We start from the raw sequence: 14,258 nt of genomic DNA, 5'->3' as shown, positions 1-14,258 counted from the left end.
GACTTGGATCTTAGCTTCAGCTTGAAGCCAAGCCCAAACAAACTCAGCCACGATCACAAAACATCAGCCAACCTGCAGAAGCATAAGAGAGAAATAAATACTTGCTGTATGCATTGAATTTGGGCTTTTTTTTTTTTTGTACAACACAATTGTGACAATAGCTAATTGACTTAACAAACTATTCAAAGAACTACGCAGGTATTTTTAAGCTCTTCCAAGGCAAAATCTGATTTAATATCTACTCAGAAAAGATATATTAGATTCATTGCTAGAATTGTTAAAATAAGACTTTAAACAACGAGATTACTTGAAAAAAAACATTATAAAAATTATTTATGCAAAATTATTAAGCATTTTTGTTAAAATGAATATGAATTTTAATTATATCATCAATGATATGTTCATTCTGACATTTACCAAATATTTTTTAATGTCTATTGTAAGTTACTAGATACACATGAGCATCATTTAGATCTCTAACCAGGTGTGCACAGGGAGTTTGAGAGGCACCAGAAAGAAGATCCATGTAGGAACTTTCTGACACATTCTCCTCATCACCTTCATCTCACATCCTTTCAGTTGGTTAATATACTCTTTCCTTTTTTTTTATCTCTAGAAGCTTTACTACTATTACTGTTCACTATATTTCTCTACCTCTTTTTTTTTTTTACTACTTTCTGTTTTTACAGCACTTTAAATAAAGTGTCATCAAGAAGAAAATTCTCCTAGAAAACCTGTCTTTCTTAATTTAGAGCAATTTTGGTTCCTGGGAATAGGAGGAAAGAATTTTACCACTATACTCTATGAAATGTTTGTTTTATCAACTTCAAGCAAATCACTTAGCTTCACTGTGCCTCAGTTTCCTTCTTCATCCATGAGATGGGGAAAAGAATAATATATACCCACACTCTTCAGCATTAAGATGATCAAATGATGTGTCTGTAAATACTAACGTAATGTCATTTTTTTCTCTTCTTCATTTAGAGGCAATTTTAGCCATATCAATTTTTCTCCTTATGAAAACCCAGCCTTTTACTATTTCAATAATATATCTCTTGTATAGTCTTCCACTAAATAAAAATGTATTTCCTCTTTACAGAAGGAAACATTTTACATGGAAAACTTTTCATCTAAATTCCTATTCTAGCATCATTATTATGGATATGCTTGAGTGCATGTTTATTGCTACACAATGGTGCTAATCAGGGGTTCCCAACCCCCCTGGGCCATGGACAGGGCTGCACAGCAAGAGGTGCACAACAGGCTAGCGAGCGAAGCTTTATGTGTACTTGCAGCCGCTCCCCAGTGCTAGGCTAGCATCACCGCCTCAGCTCCACCTCAGGTCATCAGGCATTAGATTCTCATAGGAGCACAGGTCCTTGGTGCCAAAAGGGTTGCAGACCGCTGGTGCAAATGGTCCAAAATAGATCTTGTCAATGAACAGATTGCTGTTATGATTGATATGTTCACATCAGGGTTGTTAAGTGTTTCATAAAATATGTATGTTGTTTTATTTATTTTTGTTCTTTTTTTATTTCTCCATGATGTTTTTGTTTGAAGTTGACGAGTCTGATTCAGTTATAGCTTGGTCATTGCTACATGAGCTTTCTTAGTGTTTGTCTTTGGGCTATTTATCCAGTCATCAGCCCAAGAACCAGTAAAAGGAAACAAAAACTAGTTTTATTAAATAGCAAACAGTTTGACATAGAAGTATAAAAGGGGATCGTTGGTTAAAACCATTTTTTGAGATTTACAAATATTATCTCTGTTTTATATACTACTCATATATATTTTATTATTTGTATATCCTATACTTCACTGCCATGAATATCTCAGAGATTTCTTGCTGTTTAGTTAAATCCCTCTACACCTTTAAAAATGTCAGATCATAAAAACTGAGTTAAAAAACTATCCAGTTGCTACAATAAAACTCAAGACCTAGATTAAAACTAAAGTTTAATGGGCAATACTTATTTTGATTTAAAAGCCCAATGTCCTTTATGAATAACTTCCTTAAAATGACAGTAAATGTACGCATGTCTCAGTAGTTATCACTTCATTAAATGTAGATGCAATGGAACCTGAAATTAATAATTCTGGAAAGAGTTTCTTAAATGCTGGAAAAGCATGACTCTAAGCAATGAATAAATTAATTACTTTGAAGCGTGTTGATTCATTCTGAGAAATAAATTTTTAAATATCATACTCATTCTAAGGCTCAGCCGGTTTCTTATATTATGTATAATATGATTCCAACAGACCCCATAAACTATGTGCCACTGAAAATAGAAAAGGACCCCTGTAATGAAAATACCAAATAATACATTAATCCCAATATGCTTTGCCATCAATTTTGCATTTACATATAAGTACAATGCACACAATCATTTTCTTTTCCTTTAAATTAATTTCAAGTGCATTAAAAAAGTGCATTATGCTTGTAGACATTAAAATTTTTAAAAACTGTTCAAGCTGAAATTAAATGAGAACAAACCAGTTAATATTCGTTTTAATAGGAACACAAATGACTCAGTCTAGGAAAAGCCGATAATGAGTTGTTCTACTTTGCCATCATAATGTACATTTAATGTGTTGCCCTTCACATAGCAACACAATGCTACCATCGATATACATATGCTTCGTGCTGTTTTTCAAATGGTGATGAGTTTTTTTCTGTAGCAAATACAGTATAGAACTGTATTTCACCAAATTCTCTAGCTGCCATAACTAGAGGTACTGAGTATATAGGTTTAATTCTTTATAGAATGTATTTATTTATTCATCGTTACGCTTGTAGTTTAACAATATTCTGAGTGAATTAATTTATTCATTAACATTAAGAATTTACTATCTGCTAATTAAGAGTAAAAATATTTATTGGATATTCATAATAATTGCAAGCTCTGGCACCAAAATGTTAATAATTTTTATGTTCATGCAACAGAATTGTGGATGATTAAGTTATTTTCCATAGATTCTAAATATTCTACAATGTGTATGCTTCTCTACTCATTCTTTAAATGTTGGATTGCCTTCATATTTCTTATCTCACTCTACTTTCTTCCTTGCCATCTCATTCATGTTCATTGCTTCCATTTTCAAATAGCTGCTCATGACTTTAGATGTGTATCTCAAGCCCGGGCCTCTCCTCTGATATTTGGCTTCATATATATTTCTGTTTACCTGATATCTTCATTTGAATATTTATCAAAGTTTCTTCAAACACAACCCCTTTAAGATTGAACTCACAACCATGCCTCCAAATTGCAACCATTCTTATCATTCCCACTCTTGGTAAATTGTCCACTTGCAGAATTCCCACTTTCAGTAGGTGATGCAACTGTGGATGTAGTTGCACATGCCAGGGATATAGGCAGGCATTTTTGGCACTGTCTTCTCCTACACTATCCATATGCAAGCTAGCATATAAGTCCTGCAAATTCTATTCATACATGGCTTTCTAATCATTTAAATTTCTCCTCCATTGTCACAATCCTGAAACACTATACAAGTATCTGGAATTCTTTTTCTTACATGTTTTTGTTTGTTTTGTTTTTGTTTTTGTCTTGCTTCTCTTTATCTATTTTCTATGTTTCAGCCACAGTAATCTTTATAAAAAGCATATCTGACCGGGTCATTCTCCTGCTTTAAAACCTTTAGTGGTTTTATTTTGCACTTAAGAAGAAACCCAAATCCTTACTACACTTTCCCCATTGACTTTTACACTCAAGCCCAAGTGGTCTTTTTCCAGACCAGTGAGTGCACCAAGCTTATTCTTCAATCTTACCTTCAAGAAATAGTCTTCAAACCTTACCTCCCCCTTGTTAATCTAACTCATATTCATCCTTTCTTTAGGTTAAAATAATAATTCGTCATGACTGCCTTCCCAAACTTACTGAATCAGGTAATATCCTACTATTTTGTCTCCCTGTCTTTTTCCTTCATAACCTTTAACAGTTGGTAGTAAATATATATATGTGTCTACTGGATTTATATCTGTCTCTCCCAATTAATAAAACCTATACCACAGGCTAAGTAGGATAATACACATATCATACTTCCTTGCACATTATGGGTCCTCAATAAGTAGTTATTATTATTTTTATTTGAAAACATTTGTCCTACCTCCTTACCTTTTCCCCTCATATCCCTGTGTCTCAATAACAGATAATTTACAGAATGGGGTAGGGAAACCTGTGTGCCCCATTCCATAATTCATTCCTACCTTAGATTTACAAAGCAGTCTGGGAAACTAGGCTAATAAAATTTTCCAGTCACAATCACCTCATTCTTAGGACACATCTCACTTGCCTTCTACTACTAGTTATAGTAGTTGATAACTTGCTTTCCCATTCCTTCCTACTTGTCCCACAAGTATGCACACATACACTGAGAAGATTAGTTCTAACAATCCAATAAGAGTGAAAATAAAAAGAAAATGAACAAAAAATCAAAACCTCTTAACTGACCAGATTTTTAACTGCTCCGGATACCTCAGTATACATTCAGAGTTTTCAAATAGTATATTCTTTACAGGTAAAATATACACATATTTAAAGTTTATATATAACTTCAGTAACTTTCAGCATCTAAATTAACCAAACTTTTCTCTTTGCTTGGTAGGTATCCTTTAATTTTTTTCTCAATTTTATTCAGAGATTTCTGACCATACTTCTTTTACAGATAAAATATATAAGCCACTAGGGTTTAAGTTAATTAAAGTTGTCTCTTTCATAGGCACCATTTTGGTTCCTTAAATCCCTATAATTTTCCCATTTTCAGCAAAGGAAAAATTTAGCGACTATATGGTCACAAATTATTATTATTATTATTACTGTTACTATTTACATGCTATTATATTTGGCAGATTAGTCCTTTCCAAAAGAATTAATGCCACTGCACTTTTAATTCCTTTTGTATTACTTATTTTCACAGAATCTAAAATTCTTTTCTGTTTTTAGTAAGCACCAGTAACAAGCAATAAATACTTGCAATAGGCTAATCTGACAACCTCTTACAATGGAAACTGAGGCCTAGACAGGTAAAGATATGGTCAAGTTTAAAGGCATGCTGGAGATAAGCCATCACGGAAGCCCAGGTGTCCTGGTTAAATCTTTCTTACATCACTCCTTATTTTGTTATATGACCATTGCTATACCTTTGAAAATACTAGGATGTGAGAGTGATTTATTGCTTCTTACATTTAAAATTACTATAATTGAAAGTAGAAAAAATGAGTTGTAAACCCTGTCGATTTCCACTTAGTTCACTGAAGACATATAGGAGGGCTAATTCATCACTGCATATCCCACTCTTAGCATGATGCTTAGCCTTATATGTATTTATTAAATAAATGATAAGCAGAATGAAATTAGTTCTTGAGTTGATGAAACAACATGAAGATATTAATGATGAAACAACTGACACTGTGAAGCTCAATGTTTGACTGCAGCATTTCAGTTAGGGAATTAGAGACTTGGCACAATTGTTTCAAAGAAGGTAAATAAACTAAATAAACCCATAGCGTTAGAGACTTTAAAATCTTTCATTCTAAATTTAACACAGTATATGCAACTTGGCAGATCCATATACTGTTATGGTTAGAAATTCTGTAATCATTTATTTTTTCTTGGTGTAATAGGTAGAATTTTAAAATTATTCTGACCTCTATGCATCCCCTCCCACTGAGTACAGGAGGGACCTGTGAATATGATGGGATATTATTCCCATGCTTAGGTTATGTCACATGGCACAGCTGACTTTACGAAAGAGAGATTATTGTTGGTGGACCTGGCTAAATCAGGTGAGCCCTTAAAAGGGGCAAGATCTCTTCTTCTGGGTAAAAGGAATTTAAAGTGCTGGGATTCTATATGAGGGAGATTCTTCACTGCTGACTCTGAAAACGAAGAGGGCCAGATCGCAAGGAATAAGATCAACTTCTAAGAGCGGCCCCTCTCTGACAGCCAGCAAGGAAATGGGGATCTCACTCCTACAACCACAAGCAACTCGACTCTGCCAACAACCTGAATCTTTGATGTGGATCCTTATCCAGAGCTTCCTGATAAGAATGCAGGCCAGCAAACAAGACACCTGAGAGTGGGGACCTGAGCAGAGAATACAAATAAGTTGCACTTAAGACTACTGACCAATGGAACTCAAAGTTTCAATCCAATAAATATTTCTAAACAACTAATAATTTGTAAACTTTACAAATTATTTTCTCATATATACTTTCATTTAATCATCTCACCAACTCAGTAAAAAGAGTATCCTTATTCTCCACTCTCATTTTTTAACAGAGTCTCACATAGAGCAATTTTATTGCTCAAGATCACAAAAACAGGCTGTGAAATAATGCCTAAAATTTAAAACAAAGCAAGGTATAATTAGATAACAATATTCTTAAAATTATGAGGCCAGGATCACTATTAAATACTTAAGACTCTCACCAAGACTGGGGCTACAGTTAGACATGTGAGGCATTCACCTTGAGCTCTAAATTTAAGGTAAGGGGTAGACCAAAAAAATACATCAATAATCAAGAAAAATTATGTTTTCAATTAATATTTTAAAACTTTGAAATTAATGCCAAAAATTCATGATGAGAAAATATCACACTTTTAAATAAAGACGCCATCCATGGTCTGAAAAAAGGGTTAAATGAGTCAGGTACTCACTGTCAGGGTCTTGCAAGTGCAGGGTCAGATCCTGTCTTTACTTAAAATTTTAAAATTTTGTTTCTTACTCCTCTTACCTCACTTGCTCTGATTCAGTAACCTGTACTCTTTGGCACTTCCTTATCTTCCATTTACTAGGAGGTATTAACATGTTTTCTTATTTCTGAAATAAACTCTTCTACTCAGTTATTTTGGTTGCCTGGCAAGAGGCAAAGTTAAGTGTTCAAAAATATAGTTCTCATCATCTGACAAATTGGCTCCTGGCTATTTTAGTGGGCTCACTTAACACAGGGCAACATTCCTCTAAGTTGGCCTTGATCACTGATATGTCCTGTTTCTCCTTAATATCATTATGTCAGCTAGAGCTGATGTCTTAGGGAATGAGGCACGGGGATGAGGAAGCCTTCAGAACTTCAGTCCCTCATCAGCAGTGTGGCCATTGAAATAGTTGAAATGGTATTGGAAACATCAGGTTTAAAAGTAGACAACTTGTCTAAGGTGGCCTAGAGCAAAAGGTAAAAGTGAACAAGATCTTCATCCACTGAAAGACTAAAGTTGTTGTCAGGGGCCAAATCACTCTAGATGACTTCTGCTTGAGAAGGTGTTATTATACCACTCAGGGAGGAACAGGATGAGTGGAAGGACAGGGGAAGAGGGAGCTTACAATAGATAAAGGACTCTGAGATAGCTCTAACAGCGGAATGGTGACAAACCTGGTTTATAACCTAAGACTCCTTACCCACAATTTGAGTGTCTTTGTTCTACAACATTCTATATTTCTGGGCTTATTAACTTAAAAACATGTCCCAAAAGTTACCTACTCAAGAAGTAAATATTCATTCAAAAATCTAAGTATTTAACTTACTAACAAGTGAAATAAGAAGTTGGAAAATTTATTTTAATAAATTGAGACAACATATTAGCATATTTATTCAAACAAATCAGATATTTTTGCAATGACCACATTAATGGAGTCCTGATATGAAGTCCATTAGGACAGCTCTATATTGAATAAGTTTGTGAACATAGACTTTATTTTTATGTCTACATGTATACAAGCAAGCTAAGATAGTAACAACACTCATACTATTTGACATATCTACATTAGAATTTATAAAGAAAAAACAAAACTCAACTGGCATACTGACTGGTTAGCTATACAGACAGCATAGGAATTATACCTTTTCAAAGAAAACTAGCTTTGAATACATCATGGTAAAATTTTCTGTTTTTCCAATATCATAATTATCTGTAGGCATGAATAGTATATCATGTGACAAAGACTAGTGCCTGAACATTGACTATTCTAATAGTGCTCATTAATAATCATTAATAAGATGAATTATTCAACTAGTTATGAACTGGTTTAGTTCTCAAGCAAGATTTTTTGTTATTTAAAATTACCAAAAAAAATATAATTTTGAGCTAGAATTTTCTGATATTTATTAGACAAAGAGCAACTTAGCTTTCTTGATCTATCTATATATCTATCTCCTTAGGCAGTAAAATGGGGCAATTGTAAGGCTCACCTCAAGAAAAAAAAATTCTGCCTACAGATATATTTCAGCTAATAATCTCAGAAGGAATGGTAGAATCAGAGTTACAATTCAGCAGCCCCTAATAGATTAATGGACATCAGTGGTGATCCTCAATGACTGCCAACCTCACCACAAAGGAAACAACAGACATTATGCGTCTCCTAATAAAATTGTGGTGTCACCTCTGAAGTGGTTCTGCCAGCAAAGAGAATTGGCATTCACTATGTTAACAGAGAAGAAAGAGCATTTGATCATATGTAGAAATAACGAAAAAAACCTTAGATAAAAATTTAACACCACTTCATGGTAATAACTGTTAGCAAACTTAACATTAGAATGGAATTTCCATGTTGTAAAATCAACAGTAAACATATATAAGTGTGAAATGTTAGACACATTCCCAGTAAAGTCCACAACAGGCCACAAAGGTATGGAACCAATTCTACTGTTCAAACCTGGACTGGATTGCATAGCCAGTATACAGCCATGCACAGAAATACAAAATAAAAATTATAAATAATGAAAAGAAAGAGATAGTACAATCCTCTAATTAAAAACTCCAAAGAAATCAGCTGCCAAATATTTAAATGTATAAGAAACTTGACTATAGCAAAATCAGTCTTATTACATAAAATAAATAGCTAATTAGAATGTGTAATGGAAAACATACCATTCGAAACAGCAGTAATATCCAAAACATAGATTAAAACAGAACTAACAAAAATGTATATGATCTTTATGGAAGCAAATATAAAATTATTACTGATAGACTTTAAAAAAGTCTCAAACAGAGCAATATACTATGTTTATTCACGGTACACATAAATATTGTACTTATGTCAGTTCTCCTTAAACTATTTACAGATTTGTGCCTTACCTGATAAGTTTGGACCCGCATCAGCAGATGAGTGGTAGCCCAGCACCTTACAAGGCATCGAGGTAAGACAATGAGTGAAGACGAGTGGAGAACCCACCGCAAAATAAGGGGCCGCAAATGCCGTCCTACTGTCGACATCTCAGGCACGGCTGTTAGGCTCAGGTTCTCTCTTTTTTCCTACTGGCGATTCTGAGGGAAATAAAAGCCTTGGTCTAAGGCCAGCTGACTCGGGTCTCCAGAAGGAGATGTCCCAGGCCCTGTCTGGAGTCAGGAAAGACTCCGCGGGATTCAGCATGATTCCTCTACCCGCAGAACAGAGGGGGAGTGCCCACTCCAGAACCCTACCCAGGCGGTTATTCTGAGAAGCCCAAGTAGGCGTGGTCGGAAGTGCTCCCCCTGACCTCCGCTGCCATATCGGCTGTCGAGTTCGAGGCTTCACGAGAGGTGCGCCTCGCGTCAGCTGAGGGAAGGGGCCGAGGATTGGACAAGTGCCAAGGTAAGTAACATTTGTTAGAACTGAAGGGACACATTCCCCCCAGAACTAAGGTAGCCCCACAGAGCCTCACCCTACCCTGACATGCCCCACCCCTCTGCCAACTTCCAGCAGCTGAAACATGGCTGTTAGACCTAAGACGCCCTCACTTTCACCTAAGGGATTGGTGGGATGAGAAGCCTTGGTCTGAAGGGGCAGCCTCAGGTCAGCAGAAAGAGGGGTCAAAGTACTGGTTAGGAGTCAAGTTTGGTGTCCTGAGTTAGAACTGAGGCAACAAGCCCACGCAGAACAGAAGTCCCGAGAGTCCCTCCCGCCCCTGTTTTATAAGTTCCTAAAATGGTACCATTAAGGGAACCAGCAGAGGCAGCCTTTCTTGAAGCCGCTGTGCACATCATCTCTTCCTCTGTCTTCTAGGGTGACCTGTTCATCAACCTAATTGCTTGAACTCCTGCCTGCTGTCCGTGACCAGTGTCATTATGCCTCGAGGTCAGAAGAGTAAGCTTCGTGCCCGTGAGAAACGCCGCCAGGTCCGTAATGAGACCCAGGGTCTGGCGAGCGCTCAGGCTATCGCGGCAGAGGAAGGAGAGTCCACCTCTGCCGGTCGTCTCTCTGGGGGCAAACCTGAGAATCTGCCTGATGCTGAGATGCCTAGCACTCCTACGGAGCCTAAGGGAACCCTGTCTACCACTAATACTACTGCAGCTGTTTCATGTGCCAATTCAGGTGAATGTGCCAACGACCAAGATGAGGAAAGCTCAAAATCCTCAAACAGCCCTGAGCACTTTCACAGAGATCCTTTAAACAAGAAGGTAGTTTTGTTGGTGCAATTACTGCTGCAGAAGTATCAAAACAAAGAGCCAATTATGAAGACAGACATGATGAAGTTAGTTAACAAAAAGTACAAGGTTCATTTCAATGAGATCCTCAAGAGAGCCTCTGAGCACATGGAGCTGGCCTTTGGTGTTGATTTGAAGGAAGTGGATCCCATTAGGCACTGCTATGCCCTTGTCAACAAACTAGACATCGCTTTTGATGCATCAGTGAATGAAGAAGAGAACATGCCCAAGACCGGCCTCCTGATGATTGTGCTAGGTGTGATCTTCATGAAAAGCAACTGCGCCACCGAGGAGGAGATCTGGGAAGTGCTGAATATGATGGGTGTCTATGCGGATAAGAAGCACTTCATCTATGGGGATCCCAAGAAGGTCCTCACTGAAGATTTGGTGCAGCTCAAGTACCTGCAGTCCCGCCAGGTGCCTGATAGTGATCCTCCCCGCTTGGAGTTCCTGTGGGGCCCAAGAGCCCACGCCGAAACCAGCAAGATGAGAGTCCTGGAGTTTTTGGCCAAGATCCATGATACCATCCCGAGTGCCTTCCCAGCCTGGTATGAAGAGGCTTTGCGAGATGAGGAAGAGAGAGCCCGGGCCAGAGCAGCAGCCAAGGCTCGTATTGCTGTCATGGCCAGGGCGCGCTCCAAGGCCTTGGTTAGCAGTTCCTCCCCCACTAAGTGAAGTCTGAGTCAACTTCTTCACTTTTTGGTTGAACAGGTATGTCAACATTCTAATAGTGGAGGGCCAGGATGGGGCTGGAAAATGTATGTCATCTTTGTGTTCCTATTGTATATTGGTGGCTTGAAATCTTACCTTTTTTTCCCCTTTTCTTTGCTTTAGGTTATATTTCAAATGTTGAAGTCTAAGGAAGATTGTTTTCTTTGTGGAAGAAAAGCACAGACAACATTCAAAGCAGAGAAGATTGGGGTGGGTCTGGAAGGAACAGTGTATATCATCTTTGTGTTCCTGTTTAATATGGTAAACTTTAGAGTTTTATGTTACTTTTTTTCTTTTTTCTTTTCTTTCTTTTGTTACATTTCAAATGTTGATTCTTTAATAGAAGGCTTAAATAATTTCGGAATCTAAGATTTTAGTCACATATTGCTGTTTAATAGATTTAAGATTAGGAGTTTTATTATTTTGTAAAACAAATTGGGAAACCTTTTATATTTACTGAACCAGAACAACAAAACATGGCATTCCTTGAAAATGTGAAGAAATTTAGCAGTAAAATTATCAAGATCAAAAAATAGAGGGGGGAAAAAAGTAAAGGATGTTCAGTTTTTGGTTTCCCTTATTCATTTTAGTCTGTTCTATAAAAATAAAAGCTACATACCTGGAGCTACATAACTACATACCTATTTGCTTAGCTTACTAAAGAATGTAGAAGAAATAAAATGTTTATAAACTAGAATTCATGCTTACTGGCTCATTTGTTCCCCAAATATTGAGCATCTGCTCTTTGAAAGTCCTCGTGTTAGAAATGGGAAAATGAAACACCCCTGTCCTTAGAATTTCAGTCAAGGAGCAGTAATCATTTAGAGAAAATGGCGAAATACCGTCTAAGGCCTAAAAGACAGGTAAAGAGTAAAGAGGTAAAGAGGAAGGGAAGGAGTTGGGAGGAGTGGGAGGAGGAGGGTTCTGCGTGAAAACAGTAAGGTATAAATTCCCTGAGGAAATTTGGAATTTGGGAAACTACAAGTCCCTCAGTGGGATATACTATTAATTTAAGCAGGGTGGTAGGCTGAGTGAGGCTGTGGGACTTGAGAGCAGAGGCCAGAAAGACAGATGGTTATTCTCAGTGTCGAAAGACAAAACCCTGGAATGGAAACCTGCTCTTAAGAGTTGCTTTAGTATCATCAGTAAATCAGAGGAAAACCTCCTCCTGGACCAGAAAGAGAAGGTGCCTCTTTGCTTTTGCTCATGTGCAGTTGAACACAGAGCACAATCTAGGTGTTTGAAGCACAGTCTTCAAGGAATTTCTGAGAAATAATGGTGGTACTCCCTTGAGGTAGAATGCTTAGAAGTTACTATGTTGGCTCTGTTTGCCCTGAACTGGGTAGGAGAATTAGATCACAATGCATTAAAAGGATATTTTAATTAGGTTATCTTGAGGGTAATTTCACAAACTCTGAGAGAGGGCTCCTTATTCGGGGGTGATGAAATGAATGAAAATTGAGATGGTTTGAATGGAAAGGCACCTTGGATGGGAAGTTGTCAATCCTTGACACAAATTCTAGGATCTCTGAGTTGCATCCAACTGAGAAAGACTCCCCCACATCCAAATTAAGTAACTTATCCTCAAATGGGGGAACATTTACTTAGTTTAACTTGCTAAGCAGCATTATGAGCAAATTTGATGTTATTTGTCCTAGAAAGCTGCATATTGTATGCTAGCTCCTGAATTAATAAAAAATTACTCTCCCAAGAGAGGAGGGTATTATCATCTGTAATAAAAAATAAAAGTAAAAATAAATCATATATGATAACTGCCATCCATTAAATTCCTAATATTTTCTAATTACTCTGCCAAGTGCTTCATATCCATTGCATATATTCCAACAGTCCTACAAGATAGGGCTTATCAGACATACTTTTCAGATAAAAAACTTGTAATTTTCTCAAGTTCACATGGCCGACTTTCTGTTCCTTCAGTCTTTATTCTCACTACTCCAAGATGTATCACAGACAATTAAAAAATAAGACTCTCTAGCCAAAGTATTAAAAGCAATCCTGATGAAAGAAGGCAAATGTGAAAATAAAGCACAATTTGGGGATTGTGTGTGGGTTTCATTTGCTGAGGATATTCCTGTCCCCCACCCCAAGGTTCCTTGACAGCTGACTTTGCCCTGGTGCTAGCATAAGTCCTATACCAGTCCATTACTACATTACAGGACTTCTCCCCTGGGGATTCCCCAGTGTGCCTTCCTGTCCGAATTGGAACCTCATATGCTGACCAGCAATTCACTGTGCTTTCCAGAAACTGCACGCTGCTTTCTGTGTTACAGGAAGTCTGGAATCACCTGCCTTCCCCTTAATTTGAATGTTCCAACCCTGCAGGTGTGCCTTGGAGATACACCAGTCTTGGTGGGACCATTGACAGTGAAGTTAAGATATTTGGTTACTACAGACCCACCTCCCACTCCACATTTCTATAATAGTCTCAAAGTATATTCCAAATGAGCTGGTGATTAGAGTCTTACTTCTTACAGAATATACTGGTTTTTGGGATATCAATGAAATTAGACATGAAGTTTTTGTAAACAACCCAGATATTGTCAGTAGGATTTTAAAGGAGTGTTATTTGAGACTGGCTGTTGGACACATACTCCAATGAGTGAGCTTACCTACATGGTCAACACCCAAAGCCTCCCCCATAAATTGGAGATGAGGAAAGACCATGGAAATCGCTGTCTAGCAAACATCTACTGAAGCTGAATTCCTCAGAACCCAAAGTCCTTCTAAGAGGGGAAAAATGCTTTCTTAATAGCCATGCTATCTCTGAAAAGTAAAGATTAAAATAGTTCACCATTCTTTTGCTGCTTCTTATCTCAGTAATGGCTCCAAAGAAAAATGCTGCCTTTTCCTTGTGCCTAACACCTGTAAAAGTGCCCTGCACACTCAGTCATGCTGAGAGTTGCTGGGACTCACAGGTAAGATTTTGACCGTGCTTCACTGGAATGAGAACATTCTCATCCTATTGAGACTCTGGAATTTATTTCAAAGGTAAGTGCAAAAAGGTATCGAGTGAAAAAGTTGAACCCTTCCTATTGAGATTTGACAGGATCCTTTTGAAAATAAAATGTGATCCTATATTTGAAAGGACCTCCCAAGTAGCAGGAA

General features: G+C 37.2%; 1 protein-coding gene across 1 annotated transcript; it reads left to right on the top strand.

The window, feature by feature from the left end:
• The first annotated feature begins 10,061 nt into the window (after positions 1-10,061).
• Positions 10,062-11,096, top strand: LOC102889180 (melanoma-associated antigen B18). The gene has a single exon (XM_006920965.1). The coding sequence runs from the start codon at positions 10,062-10,064 to the stop codon at positions 11,094-11,096; it is 1,035 nt and encodes a 344-aa protein (XP_006921027.1).
• Positions 11,097-14,258: the final 3,162 nt, after the last annotated feature.

Source organism: Pteropus alecto, unplaced genomic scaffold, assembly GCF_000325575.1.
Source record: "Pteropus alecto unplaced genomic scaffold, ASM32557v1 scaffold659, whole genome shotgun sequence".
Lineage (NCBI taxonomy): Eukaryota > Metazoa > Chordata > Mammalia > Chiroptera > Pteropodidae > Pteropus > Pteropus alecto.
Note: the sequence above shows the minus strand (reverse complement) of the source record. Positions and strands in the feature narration are given on the sequence as shown.

Bases quoted from the DNA above. Each gene is read 5' to 3' on its own strand.
- LOC102889180 (XM_006920965.1), top strand. From the start codon at position 10,062: ATGCCTCGAGGTCAGAAGAGTAAGCTTCGTGCCCGTGAGAAACGCCGC.